Below are 19,423 nucleotides of genomic sequence, written 5' to 3' on the forward strand. Positions count from 1 at the left end.
AGTTTCTAAAGAAGCACAGAAACATTCCCTTTTGTTGGGCAGGTAATTTAGTTTTTAACTTACGGTGTCAAATTTATTGGCAAATTTTCCTCCTCGTTGGATTGTGATAAGATTGTTTCCATAAGAATCGAGAAGTAAACAACATCGATTCAAAACTTCTGCTTTTTTCCATAAGCAACGAAGAGGAATTTTTCTATACTACTTCAAAATAGAAACTTTCCAAATTCGGCCCTATGCTGGATTCGAAGTAGAGATACAAATTTCAATAGGCTCGAAATCATGTTTCCTTTGTAGTCATTTTATGAGTAATGGTAATTTTTGAGATGGTAATGATAATTGTATTGGTAATTGTAATTGTAATTAAAGTGGTATTGGTCATGGTAGTATAATATTAACAGTAATGTATTTGTAACAGTACTTTTAATAGTATTGGAAATGGTAATAGCAATGGTAATGGCGATGATGATGACAGTGGTAATGATAATGGTAATGGCAATAATTATTGTAATGTTTATGGTAATGGTAATGGTGACAGTTAATGAAGCCATGACAATGATAATTGTATTGGTAATGGTAATGGTGAGGGTAATAGTGATGGTAATGGTAATTGTAATGGGTAGGGTAATATTTAGTAATGGTCCTGAGATGAATGTTTTGTTAGGAAACAATTTTTCATAAAAATAAAAAAAAATTCTGCGTTGAAATAAAGCTTCCTTTATGAGGAGAATCCAACAGTATTGCCAGATTTTTTTTTAACTGTAAATTTCCAGTAAAAAAAACTGTATTTGCGACCAAAAAATTGTAACCTTCAAAAAACTTAAGAGTTTTTAAAAAACTAATGTTTTTTTAATTTTGTTAAATATAAATAACAAACAAACCATCACTTAAAATAAAAACCATTTATTCAAATGTTTGTCCTTCACCATCCCTTTTTACGTTAAAAATTTACTTAAAAAATTTAGTTTTTCATTCAAATCGGAAATTTCGAAAAAAAGGAGATTTTAGCAACTGTAAGCTTGTCTAAAATACTGTAATTTACAATTCAAACTATCAATTTGGCAGCATTAGAATGCAGACAAAACAATTTGGAAAATAGTTGAAAGTTTTAATTTGGTTGAGTTTAAGACTGTTTTCTAATGATAAATTTTGTGGAAAAACAACAATAAGGTTTGGAAGTTAGAGCTGTTATTTAATTTTTTTCTTCGCCTTTACTTTGCACTGTAGCCTTCGTTTTTTCCCTACCGGGTATTAATGCATCTTATTATTATTGTAGCATACTTTTAAGCGTCATACCACTGATGTATACAATATACTCGTACAATGCAAAAGTATGTATCGGAATATCTGCAGAAGCTTGAAAGTTTATGTTGCGTACGTGACATCAGAAGAAGGCTGTGCTTGGCGATGACGCTCAGATTGTGGGCAGTGAAGGGTGAATATGTAGTTCGGAGAGCTAGCTGACTGATAAATGAGGTCGTAGAAAGTTACCTACATATATTTATATATGAATTAAGTTATTTTAGAACTCTTCCTACCCCAGAAATATTTGAGTATTCGGTTATTTTACTGAACTTCTGCGTTAAAAGTTTATTGGCTTCTGCTCTTACTGTCACTTGCTGTTGACCATCAACATTCTCATTCCTTCGAGTCGTCAACACTAAATAAATATTTTGTTTTTATTTTTGCTCCTCTCTCCCTACTGTCACCACACTGCATTGCCGTTAGCTGCTTGCATTTGTCTTTTTTTTCATCTTTGAGAGCCAACATTGAAAAGCAGCCCTTGAGTGAGCGTGAGAGTTGGGGAACTATGCTGATGCTTATATATGGACATTAGGGTGGTCCAAAAATGCATATGAAAAAAATAAAGTCGTAATTTTTAAGCCTCACCCCCTAGGATTGTTATATACAGAAAAAATATGCCCATCCTTTTTTTATGTGGGAAAAAAACAACTGTCCTAGAAATCGTATAAAATTCTTAAAAATCAATACTCTGTTTCTTTTCAGGAGATTCCCAATTATAATACAGAATTATTTATTTAACCTTTTTTTTCATAGTAACTATATGTCATAGATCCGCCAAAATCCACAGAAAATGCCAAAATATGCAATGGGCGGATAAATTACTACTTTTTAGTATTAAATAATGGTTAAATAAACAATGGGGTATTGTTATTGGAAGTCTCCTGAAGCGAACCAGAGTTTAGCGATCGAAAAATATTGATTTTCATGAGTTTTATACCATTTCTGCGAAATGTTGTGTTTGCCTATATAAAATACATGGACAACTTTGAACGCTTTGAGCCACCGCTAAACATTTTTTAATAAAAAAATAGGAGTATATTTTTTTCGATATAGAACAATCCTACGGGGTGGGAGCATTAAAATTCCGACTTTACTTCACTACTTTGTTTTTTTTTTTTTTGGAACAAAATCAAGGGGTACCCCATGATGATGATATTTTAAGGACCACCTTAGTGTGCATATTTAGATACATACTGACATAAATGCTCGGCTAACTGCCTGGCTTGGCTTGGCCAGGCGCTGCGGGTGGCGCGCTGATATGTAACGCCTGATAAGCGACTATTTACCGTCAGTTGTTAGTGAGCATTCATTGGATGTACATGTTGGTGCGCTTAGAAATCTTTGAGTAACCTATTAAAAGTCATTGATATGAAATTACTAAATTGATGCTTGGCATTTATTTAATTAAAAATTTAAAATTTGAAAGTGCAATTTTGAAGAACAACTTAACTAACATCAAGTATAAAAAAGTAAAAGGTGCCGTAAAGAAACTTTGATTTTAACTGTTGGAACTAGTTTACTTGTGGTTAAAAAAAAAAAAAAAGTTGTATGACGAAAGTTTAATTTAATTATTTAACAGCCGAAATTTGATTTAATTGTGCTAAAAAATTATGCATTTTTAAAATACTTTTTTCTTCTAAGCTGCCCGTCTTTCAATTCCAACGCTTACCTGTAACCAGCGCAGAATCACAGCGAGGCGCACAACAAAGAGTGGCTAAAAATTTGCTAAAACGCAATTAGAGAAATTTCTCGCGCCTTAAACGCAAATGCGTTTACATTTACAACGAAACTGCATTTTTTTCTCTTTAAATTTTAGACTTCCCAAAAAACGAAACGTGCAAAGAAAATACACACACAAACTCAACTTTTGAACTCAAAAATACATACATATTTATAAAGTGAAAAATTAATCCCCACAAAAGCAATAAATTTCCAATTAATTGCAATTAACTGGCGCAATCAGCAACCTTCTCAACTCATTTGTGTGGTAATTCTCTGATTTCCTTGCATTTAATTATCTTAACTCTGATAACACAGCCGAATTATGGAGAAACACGCAACAACACCCAATCATGCTGTGGCAGCGGCTCCACCACATCATCAACATCACCAGCACGGCCATCAGCCGGATAAGATAAGCGTAAGTTGTAATGGCATTGTACATAGCAAATAAATAAATAGTCTGTCCAAAAAAAAGTGCCTTCCTAGTCACCCACCTGCCTTTTCTATCCACCACTAATTATCTAGTACTCTGTACTTTGGAATCATTTATTTGGCCAAACATACTACAGCCTCCTCCAACTACCGCTGATAATGAAACCATTCCAAGTGTGCACCACAAACATTCAGCCAACATTATTTACTATCACACACCACCACTGCCGTGCAGCTTCCGTTCATCTAATCACCTTTTTTGTATCTCCTATTTTCCACAAAGCTCATCGCCGTCCTTTTTCGGCGCTTAAGGATATCTATGTAAATGTGGGGCAGCGGGGGCGGGGGCGGGGGCGCATAGAAATAACTACATATAGCTGTGGGCATTTTGGAAGGCGTGCTAGGGTCATGCAGGCGTTTTAATGCTTAATGGCACACGCACATACAGAATCGCTCTTCTTTGAGTAAATATGTATGTAAATATATATGTACGTGTACCATGCTGTTTATAAACAACGTGATTCTCTGTTTGTCTGCGTCTTTACTTAATGCGCTCATTTATGCGCTGCGTTTTTTTGTTGGTTCATCGGATTTCTTTTCCTTCAGTCTGATTGCTTTCTTTAATAAACGGTTTCATTTATCAATTTTGTTTTGGGCATTTTTGTGAAAAAATTAATTTAGTTATTTTTCTTCTTACGCTTTTTTCTAGGCTTATATCTATACCATTACTAACGTACCCAGGGCTCTTCCATACACCCGTAAGGTACAAAGAATAGCACAAACTAAAGTATTTTTTCATATTAAAAACAAATTCCAAAAATTTTTAATCTTTGCGATTTGGTGAGAAATTTTCTCGCTTTTTCAAATGCAAAATCAATTTTCAAAAAAAAAACAAAATTTTTTTGTTATACCACCCCGGAAGTGAAAATTAAAAAAAAAAATTTGAGAAACTTCGACCAATTTTTTTTTTTAGTTTTTTTTTGTTTTCAAAGTATAGCCTTATAGCACAATTCTGTATCGGTAACAAAATTTTGTTTTTTACTGACAAATTTAAACTTATATATGTAATATATATTTTTCCGTAATAAAACCTGTGACAAGAATTTGTCACTGATACAGCATAGAACCGTTAGGTATAATTATAATACCCTAAGAGTTTTAGAGTGTGATCTGCATTAGTGTGGGAGGTAGGTAAATTTGTTCACACATACCTCGCACTAAGTATGATGCTACGTGCAGTTTAAAAATTGGTTTGGCACCGACCGTTTTACAAAAAAATATTTTTTTGCATTTTACAAGAATTTCGTAAAAAAAAAAGAAATAATACGAAATTCTTTAGTAAATAGTACAAACGCATTCGTAAAACATAGTAAATATCTGATGTCTCCTAATGGGGGTTTCGGCAGCTTTCTCTCTCGAACAAAAAACTTCATAGTAGACTAAAATCTACGGTTGACTGTCTTAGACTTTATTTTTATACCACACTTTTTCTATTCAGTAGGAATGTTAATTCTTATCTCAGTTTTGATTCTTAAATGTGTTTATGGAACTTAGGTATGAATTTAGGCAAATACATATGTATGTATACTTACAGCGAAATACGCAATTGACGTATTGGAACAGATGGCTAAGCAATTATTTTCGGGGACTTTCGTTCGGAAATACGTGACTGGCTTCAAGCGCAGCACTTACACTTCTCCCTGCTTTCCTCAACGATACGCGTATAATATGTATGTATATTAGGGTGGCCCTTGAAAAATTAAATAAAGGATTTTTTTTAAGTCTCACAACCTCAGTCGGTAATAGCACTGTCACAGATATAGCATATAAATCTTGGGGCCGATCGGAGATGGTTAAGGCGTGTCGCACAGTGGGCAAAGTACAGATTCCTCCATAGAGACTAAAAAAATTAACATTATTTTTTTTTCATCTAATATCCAAAATCATTACTACCATAATCGAAGATATCACATATAAATTTTGGTTGGAGTCAAAGGCCAGATGCCTCTAAGGACTCAAAAAATTAAAAATATTTTTTTTTTCATTTCATGCCCAAAATCGCTATTACTAAACTCGAGGATATCAAATATAAATTTTTGTTCCGATTGGTGTCGGTTAAAACGTCTTCATAGGGTAATCTGAACTCTGACCCCTGTGCGACAAATCTTCAACGACTTCAATCCGGACCAAAATTTATATGTGATATTCGACTATGGTAGTATCGTTTTCTGGGTATTCTACGAAAAAGAAATTAATTTTAATTTTTTTAATCTCCATAGAGGAATCTGAACCTTGCCTCCTGTACGAGACGCCTCAGCCGTCTCCAACCGGGAGCAAAATTTTATATGTGATATCTTCGAAAATACTAGCATCGATGTAGGGTTTGAGGCTTAGGAAATCTGATAAAAAAATTTGATTCCTACATTTAAGGACAACCCTAATGTATATACATATGTACGCCTACCTTACCTTACAAATTACTACGTAATTACTATTGTGAAAGTATCATTTCCGAATTGTTTTACGCTTTACCTCTCGATATCCTTTTATCCAACTTCATTTATCATTTGCTGTCAAAGAAGCTTTAACACATTTATCGCTTTCGTATAAGCTATGAGGTGGAATATTTTGCGTGATAGCCTTACTTATCGGAGCGGGCCTTTTCTTAACACAGAATTATGGGTAAGCAGAAAATAAGGCGAACAAACAGAAGAAACTTGCAAATAAGACATAGGGCTTTAATGAACAGAAGAAGGAATAATTAAGTAAAAAAAAAATAATTAAACATTTGCTAAGTAGTTGATTGCCAAAGGAGTTTAGAAATTTTCTATCGTTTGAAGAAAGTAGGTATCTGCATTTCAAATGCTCTCATTGATATTACTTAAAAAGAAACTTGAAGCGCTATTTAGTAACTTAATTTTCTTCCCTTTTTTGATGTTTACTTGCTGTAGCGACATACGCACATACATATATGTAGGTATATTGGAATGTGTATATAATATTTATACTTATGTAAGTATTTGATTTCTAAGTAAAACTTTCGTTTCATTTGCGCTGGCAGTTTTATTTTCCTTATGAAATTCATTCGCTTCATTAGACTCATCAATTTATATGTACATACATATGTATGTATAAAAGTAAATGAACTGACATTACATTAGTTTCAATTACATTTATATCCACAAAAGTATCAATTACGCTACGCAATTTGGACATCCGTTTTCAATACGGCAGCACAAGAAATACGGGGGAAAGAAAGCGCAAGAAGCCATTTGCTTAAAATCAACGCATCCCTTAAGGGCGTCTGGCATTACTTTGAGAAGTGTTCAAAAACACAAATTTTGTCTGCTTCAATTGCTTCATTTCCCCCAATTACTTCTCCTTTCTGCTTCCCAAAAAAAAACGCTATGAAAATTTATTGGAATTTGGTGAATTATCTGCGAGGGAATGAGCACTTTAATGCCGTCTACATATATCAAAAGTGTCCATTCTCAAAACAATAAACAAAAACACTAGGGCGCTTCTCCTCTGTCCATATTTTGCCTAGCTTAACGGTATTGGGCAATTCGTTTATTCTTCTAACTACGCAGCAGCTTTTATTCTATTACAAATTATTTTATTCCAAATATCTTAAGGCTATGAGCGTTGCGTACTTCCTTCCTCTCTTTTCATACTTCTTACATACCATTTAAAGACTTAGAAAGCTATTGTTTTCGAAGACGAACGTACATATACGTAAACGTTTTTATTTAGTTTTTGTTGCGTTGCTTTTATTGGTTTTTCATATTAATTTCACCCAAATTTACTGCTCAGGAAAGGCGTTGAAGTGGATCGCTGTGATTTTTTTTTTTTTAAATTTTGATGCGAATATAAGTTTGTTATGTTTGAATATTTGTATAATAGTGAGTAACAAGTTTGAACACCTACGGGATATTTATATATGTACATACAGTGACGAACAAAAGTATTGGCACAGTGAATTTTTCGCAATATACGCAAAGTTTTTTATTCTAATTTATTTTCGATAATTTTTTATTAAAAAATGTAGTTAATTTTACACCAAAAAACATAATAATAAAATCTCTAAACTTTATGCAAAGCCCAGGAAAATTCCATAAATTTGCACACTAACTTGCAACTTTCTATTCAGTTCTTTTAGAAAAATTCTAAGTATGTAGTTTCATAGTCAATTCAATTTTAGTTTGACAAAATGTAAGTTTAAAGTTGCTAGAAAATCGCGTTGATTTTTGGCAATTTTTTTAGTGGAAGGTATTGCTCATTTTCTCCATACAAACAGTAACTGTCGAATATACTTTGTATGGAAGAACTTGCGTGAAAAAAATTACCAAAAATCAACGCAATTTTCTTGCGACTTGAAACTTGCACTTTGTTATACTAAATTTGAATGGGCTATAAAAGTGCATACTTATAAATAAAAAGTTGCAAATTAAAGTGCAGATTTAATGAATTTTCCCGAGTTTTGCATAAAGTTTAGAGATTTTATTATTTGAATTTGACTTTTTAAATACGTAGCAACCCTCCTAAATAAAATTAAGAAACAAAGCCTTTTCAAACCCATATCGGTTTTAAAAATTCATTTAACTTAATAATTATTTTAAATATAAATTTTTAATAGGTGGCAAACCTCTTCAAAAACACCTCAAAATTTATTTTAAATGTTGAATATAAAGATTTCTTAATTTCATATAACTTTCTCGTAGTTTAATTAAATTCGACTTTTTAAACATTAACTTTTTAAGATGTGGCAACTCTTATTGCACATTTACAAGCCAAGTACTTCAATTTAACTTCTCATTTTTGAAAATCGAATGAATTGTGTGGACAGAAAAATTTCTTCGCGTATTACACGTGTGTATGTTTGAATGTGGTATTGGTAGGCGATGGGACGCCCATTTTCCAAAAAAAAAAACGTATAATAATCTCATTTACTGCTAAAAGACTATTGCAGACATCGATTTTGAGTGAATTAGCTCCAGTAGTTACTGATTTATCGCAGTTTTGGTATTTCTATACATTACCGTTATATGGTTATTTTCCAAAGATTATAGACCTCCAACGGCGGCTTAATATTTCGACCAGCTTTTACGATTTTTCGATCATTATGCGACATGGTGCGGTTATGGTGAACTTGGAATTATGTCTAGTTCGTTTTATTGAAATTCAGATAAATAGTCATAATGATTAGTAGCTTCCCACGCTCCATCGCCATAACAACTTTGCTTTGGTGATACAATTGGCCCCAGAGAATTACTTAGTTCGTCTCTAGTGGAATACTGAAACTCAAATCAAGGAATAAGCTTCATTACTTGACGGCATCCCTGCGCATATGTGTTTGTAAGTGTACATATTTATTTGTGGTTTGGCTTTTGTCTGAAACTAATAGTCTGTTATTACATTTGTACAGTATGTACACCCATATATATATATATATGTCTGCGATATCATATTTTTCCCTATCCCCCCATCCATGTCTTCTTCTTCTTCTTTTTTGGCGCTGTAACCGTGCAAATGTAAATATAGATTACAAAACGAAAACATTTACGTCGTTAAATAAATTTTTTTCTTTTGTCTCCACTAAGCTAAATAATAGCTAACATTAATAAAACGTTAACAGCTCAAATGGCTTGTAATAATCTGAATAGATTGCATTACAGAATTTATCTGAATATTATGTTTATATGTACATTAGGTTGGATCTATCTCTATAAATAATAAAAATCGGTGATGTTTTTTTTTATGGATACGTTTTCGAGATATTTGCAATTTACCGTTATTCAGCTTAAATCAAAAATTGGTTCCTTTCAATCACGTATATCTTACGAACAAATTTAAAAATCCTAATATAAAATGAAAGCCAATGAAATTCTCCATAAGTCGTATGTATATCTTTTTCCGATAGGGCTTATAGTTTCTGACAAATTAATTAATCATTTCAGCCTTTTTTAAAATGAAAAAAATCAAACTTTAACAGAAGAAAAATTTAAAAAATAACAGGTTCTGTGCCAAATTTTTGCATTTGTACTTTAGCCTGTTCTATTGCAACAAAAAAAAAATAAATAAAAATCGAGTTACTGATGAAGAAAATCGATGATGTATAAATACGAAATAATGAGTGGTCAAATAAAAATGCGCTAGATTATTTGTATGAAAATTGAGCTCGAACGAATGTTACTCATACGCCGCGTACACCTAAGTAACACGCTTTTCTGCTCATATTTCATACAAAAAAAAACTTTGCGCATTTTTATTTGACCACTCATTATTTCGTATTTATCCATCGATTTTCTTCGTCAGTAACTTGATTTTTTTTTGTAACAGAACAGGCTTTAGTACAAATGTAAAAATTTGGCACAGAACTGTTTATTTTTTTTAATTTTTCTTCTGTTAAAATTTGATTTTTTTTTTATTTTTGAATTGGTTCGCAAGATATACGTGATTAAAAGGAACCAATTTGTTCTTTAAGCTGAATAACGGTAAACTGCGAATATCTCGAAAACGTATCCATGGAAAAAAAAATTAACCAGAATTTCGGAATCACTGAGCAGTTCTACATAGAAATTGGATAGTGGCGTCTGGAGAACAAAAACCAAATTAAAATTTGTGATCCAGTGTTATTGGACATTTTTATTTGACCATTCAAAACGTGTTTATTTTTGCAACGATTTTCATCGTTAAGTTTATCAGCGATATAAAGTTTATAGCGAAAACGGTATACAGCGGCGTTTTTTTGCGTAACTTCAAAACTTACCATACAGTGTTATTAAAAGTTTTGTAAGTCGATTTTTTTGTAAAATTTGACACTCCTATCCACAGGAAGAAAAGGTGAAGAATTTAAGCCTACTTGCACAAAATGTCCATCGATACAGAACCACGGATAGTTGGATAAAAACCATTTTGCGTCAAAAAAACTGCCTACTACTCCGATTTCAACCATTCATGTAAAGAAGAGGGTCCCATATTGGGCACTCTTAAAATGACAAACCCTACATTAGTCTGTTAAAAAATTTATTTTCTTTTGGAATTTTCTAATAAATAAATCATCAAAAGTTAATACATACATATGTATGTATTTATGTATGGATGTAGGTGAAATTTGTTTGAAGAAAAAAAAAACTTTTTCACAGACTAATTTGAGTTTTTAAGTTCACTTTAAAATGAACTCAATATGGGGCCAAAAATTGTGTGCCTTCACTTTCATGTCACTAATTAATATAATGCGAGTATATATGTATGTATTTACGATGTTGCTGCTCCTAGAATTAAGCAAAAAAAACTAAAACAGATCAAAGAATAAACCGATCTATAGAGACTGCAAGAGAATTTCAGCATCTTTTGTATAAAAAATGAAAATGTCACTAATGGCCTTTTGATATTGATATGTTATTAAACATCATTAAAAAATTTGAAATGCTGTAAAATTAAATACAAACAAAAGTGCAACTGATTGCTCTTGTAGCGTCAGCGTCTAATCCAGCTCACAATTTGCCTAATATATGTATATGACCGTATGCTTGCTATTCCGTCATTCCCATTCCATCCTAAAAGTGTAGGCATCATAAGTCAAATATGAACTTTATTAAAGCTTTAGCACAGCTTCAGTCATTTATAATTTATGTCTGATTCTCATTATCTGCTCCCGCAAGAATATGCGACTTCTTTGATTGATGCCCAGAATTCAATTCCGTTCGTTGAGCGCGCATATCAAAATGAGCCAAACATTTATGTTTGCCAATCAAATAAGATGCCATATTTTTGATAAAATGACGTATGTACATTAGGGTGGTCCAAAAAAAAGTAAAGTCGGAAATTTAATGCTCTCACCCCCTAGGATTGTTCTATACCGAAAAAAAGTATACCCCTGTTTTTTTATTTTTAAATCAAAATATATTTAGAGGTCGCTCAAAGCGCTCAAAGTTTCCCATGTATTTTGTATGGGGAAAAGAAGACTTTTCGTAGAAATGGCATAGAATCCATGGAAATCAAAATTTTTCAATCTGAAAGCTCTGCTTCTCTTCAGAAGACTTCAGAGAATAATGCCCAATTGTTTATTTAAACATTTTTTAATCTTAACTATTTTTTCTTTTTTTTCTTTTTGCTTTGAGCGACCTCTAAATATATTTTGATTTCAAAATAAAAAAACAGGGGTATCCTTTTTTCGGCATAGAACAATCCTAGGGGATGAGAGCATTGAATTTCCGATTTTACTTTTCTCCCATACATTTTTGGACCACCCTAATGTACATACATACATAGGTATTTGTATGTGAGAGGCATAAAGATTGGCACATGTAGATATGTATGTATGAAGGGCAGCACTTTAGGCATCCTGACGCATACTTTATTTCTTTTTGATTTTTAATATTTTCGAGCTGTGGTGGCGCAATACAATACGTGACTGCTTTATTAACTTTAAGACAAATGTCAATGGAATCAATATGTATGTTTGCATATGTATGTATTTACGTACATACATTCCCATATTTTCAGGCGGTAGATATGCACATACATACATATGTATGTATACAACGACATGGACATAGTGCAGCGAATTAAAGCCTGATTATGGCAACTTAACGGAACGTAGAGAATCAAAATGAAACAGATTTCGACGTGGCATCAAGCTACGTTAAGTTTCGGCTGATCAATTATAAGCAACATCCATTCAAGAGAATTTTTAAGTGAGAGCCGTAAGTTACACTCTAAAAAATCTGTTTAAAAATGCGACTTCAAATTTAGTATATTTTTGTTAATTTTTAAAATTTTTTGTTAAATTTATACGATGGATATGTATTTTACTCGTTTACACATGTTAGTGTGTAAAAATCCTTTTTGTTAGCGGCTTTACACAATTCTACGGGGAAAATCAGACAGCAGATGTGTATTTTGTAACTTGTACACATTTTCGTAGTAAATTTACGCACACCACAGCAGCTATATTTCGCTCTAAAAAGTCCGAAATTTAAACAAACTATTCGTTGAATAATCGAGCATGTAATTTCGCGAATAATAAGGTAGGAAATCAGTAACCTACCTTTTAGGTAGGAAAACTACACAATTTTTTTTTTAGAGTGTACGTTAAGTTGCCATAATCAGACCATTAGAATACAGCGGCTCCGCTGGCGTGGCCATGTCATTCGAATGGACAACGACGCTCAAGCTCTGAAAATATCAATTACCAGTGTCCAGTATCAAGACCAAGTCCACCAAGGACTTGGCTTCACTTGGCATTTCCAATTGGCGTCAGTTGGCACAGAAGAGAAATGTCTGGCGTGCTTTGTTGAACTCGGCCAAAATCGCAACAAAGAAGAAGACTAAGACATGTGTACATATATGTATGTTTCATAATAATGTTATGTAACAAAATAAATTTCATACCTTTCAGTTGATGCCTTTTCGAGCAAAGGGGCACTTTATTGTTACCGTTACATTATGTTTACTTAGGATTACGATTACTGTAATTGTAATCCCGAAAATTTTCAGCATTACGATTACTGTAATTGTAATTAAATATAATATGCTTGATTGCGAATACTTTAATTGTAATCCTTAAAATTTAACGATTACGACTGCTAACCACTACACCACAGCGGCCGCTGTGTAACTGTATTACTTGAACTTTAAATCAATTTTACATACTTACTTTACGGTGAAAGTTCCGCTCATTTACTTAACTAATAAACTCCTACAGAGTATCAGAAAATCGCAATCAACATTTGCTTGATTACGATTACATTAATTGTAATCATAATATTTTTAGGATTATAATTCAAGTATTCGTAATCGTAATTTCCATGATTACAACTACTGTAATTGTAATCTTAAAGTGGTTAGGATTGCAATTACGGTATTCGTAGTCACGTATTTCATGTTTAGTCCTTAAATTTATAAGATTACAATTATTATAATCATAATGGTCAAATTTATGATTACAATTGAAGTAATCGTAAGCGTATATAATTTAATGATTACAATTAAGCAATCGTAATCAAAATGTAACCGTAATCAAAAATTAACCAGATCTGGTTTCGAGTGCTTAAACATTTATATATTAGTACGGTGATTAATTATTGAATATATTTCCTCTCCACAGAGTGTCTGCATGCTAAGAATAAAATTTTTTGTTGCAAAATATTTTTGTTTGTTTATAAAATGGCATTTATCAACTACTGTAGCATCAAAAACGGCGCGGATCCGCTCCGACGGAATCGCACAGCTGTTTGGATGCCTTAAAGTTGGGAAAATATTTTTATAGAACAATAACAAAAAGAAGTGAAATTTAAAAACATTGTAAATATTACAAAAAAAAAAAAAAATCCGCGCATGTATACTTATTTGATTCACTGTATATATTTATGTACATAAGTAAAAATGTGAGGCGCAACTTACCAGCATAAGTTAGTTTTTTTTTTACATTTAAATTGGTCGCGCATACAATGCTCTTCGTACAATTGGGGAGCCTTAGGTTTATGCCGCCTTTAAAACATGTCATGTCAAATATATGCAATCTACATCAAATGTCCTTTCTCACCCAGCAACGCAATCAATTTCAGTGAACTATTTATAAATTATTTTATCGTTAACGCTTTGAAAGAAAATTGAAAAATTTTTGGGTATACATAAGTACATAAGAGTATACCTACTTTTTTCAAAGGTTTTACTAGGAAACGATATCCAAGAATTTATTTTACCATTGCCAGCTGCTATGGAATAAAAGAAGTAAAATAAGAAGAAAACACGCACTATAAATAGAGTAAAAACCGAAAACTTTTTCAAAATGCACAAAGCGAAAAGTGAAACGACCAAACCCTTCAGTTACACAACACCAAAAAAAAAAAAGCGCAACCCAAACAAGACACCAAAATGAAGCAAATGGAAAAAATAGTTTAAAAAAATCGACTGTGAAATGCGCATCATTGAATTGTAAGCCAGCAGTTGAGGGTTGTGTGTTTGGCTGTGGGACTTAGAACATCCTTCATTGAGGTCAATGAGTAAATGCATAGAAAAATCATATACATATGTATTTACATATATGTACGTATGTATGTATGTGCAAGTAATTTCAGAATGTGGTAAGTCAACTACATACTCTCCGCCCCCAGCATAGTACGAGTACTTACTTACATGAGAATTTTACTTAACCGTACATTTGTAACACTAAACAAGGATTATCATAGTAAGAATGTGCACATATGTATGTATGCATGTATGTATGCACATATATGCATGTGAAAGAAAGTATGTGTTTGATTGCTGTAAATGAAGTGTACGCCCGCTGGCTGTGTTCAAGTGTTAGTAGCGACAAGCTGCAGTATTTAGCAGTCGTCATACCAGCATTTGTGGAAGCAAAAACAGAAGCAATACAAAAAATGTAGTCTGTGTAAATAAGCAGCAGCCATTTCATCTAAACAAGCTCATGCAGATGAGCCTTTTATTCGGCTGCCCCCATCCGCTCGCCTCCTCGCTCAGATGAGAGAGGGGTTTCTCAACCGCAAAACATGCCGTAGTTGTTTGTGAGCTGGTCGTTTTGTGTTGCTATTTATTTTGAAAGAAGAAAAGGGAGAGTGAAATGACTGACACATTTCTACTGTAGCCGTCGTATTAGTTTTAGTCGATCTACATATGTATATATGTACATATACGTACTACGTACATACTTATATTGATATCAAGTTTTTTCATGCACATATTCAAGAGCATTCTACATATACTATGTAAATATACCTATGTATGTAGTTACATACAGCAAAAGGCTTTAAATTAAATAAAATTTATGCTCACCGCAATCCCATACCATGTAACGATAGTTTTTGGAAAGATGAAAACTAAACAACCTTTATATTTCTGGGAGTGGAAAGCAGAAAACTAAAATTAACTAAAATTCCATTACATTTCTGCGGGTAACGGGCGTTGTAGTAATCCAATCTTTACCATATTTTATACATATTTGGGTTTTTTAATAAAAGATAGAGTACAAACCAAATTTCAAGGAAATCGGATCAAATTTGGTGTTACCGCCCACAAGGGTGGCGGGCGTGGCAATTAGCCCATCTTTTCCATATTTCATAATTATCCTATTTCTAAGAAAAGTGCACGTTAACTATGCTTTCCACCTGGCTCAATATATACTAGTCGGAACATTGTGCGCCATGGCGTATGAGTAACTTAAAAGTTTTAATTAACTAGGTTGAATTCACTCCGGCAAACAGAGGGTTTATCATTTTTGTCAATTTTGTATGGCCAGCCGCATTTAATATTACAGAAGTACTTTTCAGTGGTGCGAAAAAAATAAAAAAATAAAATTAATTTAACATATGTAGTTAAATAATTGTTTTCGTAAAACTCCAATGAATGGCGTCATATTAATTTAAATAAACTCGTCTTAGTAGTATGCGTATTTTATTGAAAAAAAAAAAAAAATGTAATAACTATGAAGAAGATAAAAACTCATATCGAAGGGGCATTTGGCAAAAAAAGAGCAAAGATTGAAACCCCTGAATACACTTTAATTTTATTAGCGCCTAATATATATGTATGTATATAAATATGTATGTATATGTGATTTTTAGAGGTCGTATCTACTTGCAATTTAGACCTCAATTTGTTCCAAAATATTTTGAAAAGAATTTTAAAACTCACCAACTTTACTATTTGATTGAACGATTTTTGATGGCAGATAATGCACCCTATTATGCTTACATATGGTTGTGCATATCTGTATGTAGGTAGAAAGAGGAGAAAACCACATCTGTCATTCTCTGCGAGGATTTATGTTCGTGTAGTTGTGTCATTTCGAATGCATGTATTCCCATAAGGATTAGCACGTATATTTTTATATTTTCATACATATACATATGCATATATATATATATATATATGTAAATATTAATATTCATACACATATGTAAATTTATTTATACACATATGTACATATGTATATTCATATATGGGTGTTTCCAGTGAAAAGTCTACCACGAAAAAAAAAATTAAATTCTTATATCTAAATTATTTGTGGGTCAATTTGGCTTCTTTTTTATAATATATACTGGTTATTTAAGCAGAAACATTTTAGCGCAAAATTATCTAGCTAAGTGGCGCCAGGGTCGAGATATTTTGAAAGCCCTATTTATACTCTGATTTGTTTCAAATTTGGCATGTTTAGTTAAAACGTAGTAAGACATAGATATGCAAAAGTGGAACCGCTAGGTGGCGCTGATGTCAAAACAAAAAGTATATTAGACATAAAGTGCATGTTTTCTTCGGAAATTTTTTTTAAATGGAAACTTTAGTATCATAACGTCAGGCAAGGTCACGTCAGCTGATTAAACAAAAAGCAGAAAAGATTTCTACATTTAAAAACTTGGAAAATTAACCTTGAGTATTTAAAATATTACTAAAAAAAATTTTATACTATAGCTTTACCCAATTGCAATTTTGTAATCGAAGTTAAAATCCACTTCTGTTTTTTCGCATATCTTTACTAATGTTTTCAAATCGCTATTACCAACAATTGTAATTTTTATTACTGTATAGAAAAATATTTTAAAAATTTGGACTTTTTCAATTTTTTTGTATGCTACAAATGTCACGTAAAGGCCAGATTGGATATGCCCATACATATGTGGTTTTTCATGAATAGCTAATAGCTAATGGAGAAACTAGCGTATATTTACACTTTTCAGTGCAATTTTTAGTAACTCAAGCGCAAATGATTTATGGATATAAACGAGCAGATATACATACATATGTATGCATATGTATGTGTGTACGACATATTTACATAGCTTTGCAGTGAACTGCACATAAATAAACTTGTTTTTTTTTTTTAATGCATATATGTATGCATTTATGTATGTTTGTGATTATTTTTCTCTACACACGTGAATATTTGCAGATTTTATATTTAAAACTGCCAACCAGCCCATCGCGGCGTATTGTTAACCAAATATTAGCTATCCGGGTGAACTTTAGGTCAAAAGTTTATATATTCATGAACAAACAAAATAAATTGTAATTAACTGAATTTACATAAAAAATTTGTAGCACAACAAATAATACGAGTATTTTATCGCATTAAAAATGAAATTAAACACCTAGTGGAAACTTTTACAGGAGGGCAAAAACTTTAAATCACTAACTGAAAAAAAAAGATTTTTTTTTTTATGTAGATATGTATGTATGGGTGTGAGTATGCAATTTATGCTGGTCACATTGTCTATATAAAAACTTTGATATGTACAAGTCATAGTCACTAGTGCTGATGCTGTTTTCGCGACGCAGAGTCTTAATTAAGTTACGTTTTACGTACCGATTGAATGGTTTACATTAATTATCACGGTACCATAATTTTTGGTTTTTTTTAGTAACTTTGGAAAGTATTCAAAAAGAATATTCATATTAAAGGCAATGATGACAACTTCATGAAATACAACATATCTTTGAAGTTCAATGAGTTTGCCACCAATTAAAAAAAATTGCAACATGCAGAATAATTATAATTTTTGAAATTTAAAGACTTTTTCATTCTAATGGCCTTATTCATAAAAAATAAAGTAGTTTTATAAAAGGTTTATAAATAAAAAAATGTATGAAAATGGCAATTTATAAAGCTCTTTAAACCTGCTTTATTTTTTTATGAATAAGGCCATAAAAGTTTAAGGGCCACATTCTTTAAAAAAAAATGTCAACATTAACCAGTGAAAATGTTCTTCTTGCCAAAACGAAAAAATCTAGAGTAATATAAGTAGTGCGCCACCAAACGAAAATAATTACTTTGATTATAAGATGGCGATGATTTGCGAAAAAATCGCGAAATTCATTATAAAATTGAAGAACTTCATATATATACATATTTAGTATATGCCTTAAGAATAGTGTGGAAAAATATTCCACGCCAATATTTAATTACTTTCAAATATGTAGTATGACTTTTTAAATAATAAAAAGTGCCACTTAGGCAGTGTTGCCAGGTAGTTGAACACAGAAATCTTCAAAATGGTTCTCGAAAATCATCCTTTCTATTGAAAAATCGTCAACACACAAAATAGATAGTGTCCGGAAAAATTTTGCCAGTTGATTGTTAGGCGAAAAAAAATTAATAAATATAAAAAACTAAATTACTAAAATTCATATTACGTATAACAAAAATATGTTTAAATGCATTTGAATATGAAATACCATACATATTATCTAATGTACTAAGCTGATAAAAAATTTCCTGATAATTTCTTTAATCCTTGTGTGTTGGAGCTACTTGGATACATACGCGATTTTTGCATCGAACTTTTTAAATTAGAAAAACGTTCCTTAAAACCCTAGCGAAAATATTTTTTTTTCCATTTTTGCTAATATCCTTTTTATTGAAATTCGTTTAGCCATATACATATATGGTGAAGAAACCCTTTCCCAAAAAACCTTAAAGTTCAAAAGAAAGACCTGAAATTAGAAGTTTGATATCTACTTTTAGAATACATATCTAAAAATTTTTTAGTTTGAGTTAAAAGCTTAATAATTTTCTGGAGAAGTAAAAAAATAGAAAAATCACCACACAATGAAAAAATCGTAATTTGCTTGTCAAAATCGTCAAATCATCAAAACGGTTACAAATCTGACTACCAAATCGGAAAACTCTAAATTTTTAGACTTATGGTTTCTTCGTCTAATTTTCTTAGAATTACACGTATAATCCTCCTGTGCGTATAGTCGAAAAAATTGCCCATACAAATTGACCCGTCCTAATGTACATATACGCAGATGTTTCGATTGCAATTTTAAAATGCCCGACACATTTTAGAATTTTCATTTGTTTTATAAATATATTTTTATTTGCCCTGTTTTCAAACACGAGTTTCCATTTACATTATTGAGTGCATTTTGTGAGTGACTGACACTTTGACAAGTACAAGAGTACTCTGCACGTAATTTGTTTGTGGTGTTTTGCCGCTGCAGC

General features: G+C 31.9%; 1 protein-coding gene across 4 annotated transcripts in view; it reads left to right on the forward strand.

Annotated features, from left to right (window-relative positions):
• The window catches only part of LOC108358858 (uncharacterized protein ZK1073.1), a 56,765-nt gene that overhangs the window by 23,169 nt on the left and 14,173 nt on the right, over positions 1-19,423 (forward strand). Inside the window, exons 1-2 of one of the 4 annotated variants that reach the window (XM_017610379.1) lie at positions 2,608-2,647; positions 2,944-3,442. The exons of 2 other annotated variants lie outside the window; for them this stretch is intronic. In XM_017610379.1, coding sequence (XP_017465868.1) covers positions 3,347-3,442 — 96 coding nt within the window. In that variant the 5' untranslated portion in view covers positions 2,608-2,647; positions 2,944-3,346. Of the gene's footprint in view, positions 1-2,607; positions 2,648-2,943; positions 3,443-19,423 lie in introns of those variants that run through there. One more of the 4 variants, XM_017610387.1, reaches the window with a different exon arrangement.

The sequence above is a fragment of the Rhagoletis zephyria genome, unplaced genomic scaffold, assembly GCF_001687245.7.
Source record: "Rhagoletis zephyria isolate East Lansing unplaced genomic scaffold, Rhagoletis_zephyria_1.1 Rzeph_scaffold_00012, whole genome shotgun sequence".
Lineage (NCBI taxonomy): Eukaryota > Metazoa > Arthropoda > Insecta > Diptera > Tephritidae > Rhagoletis > Rhagoletis zephyria.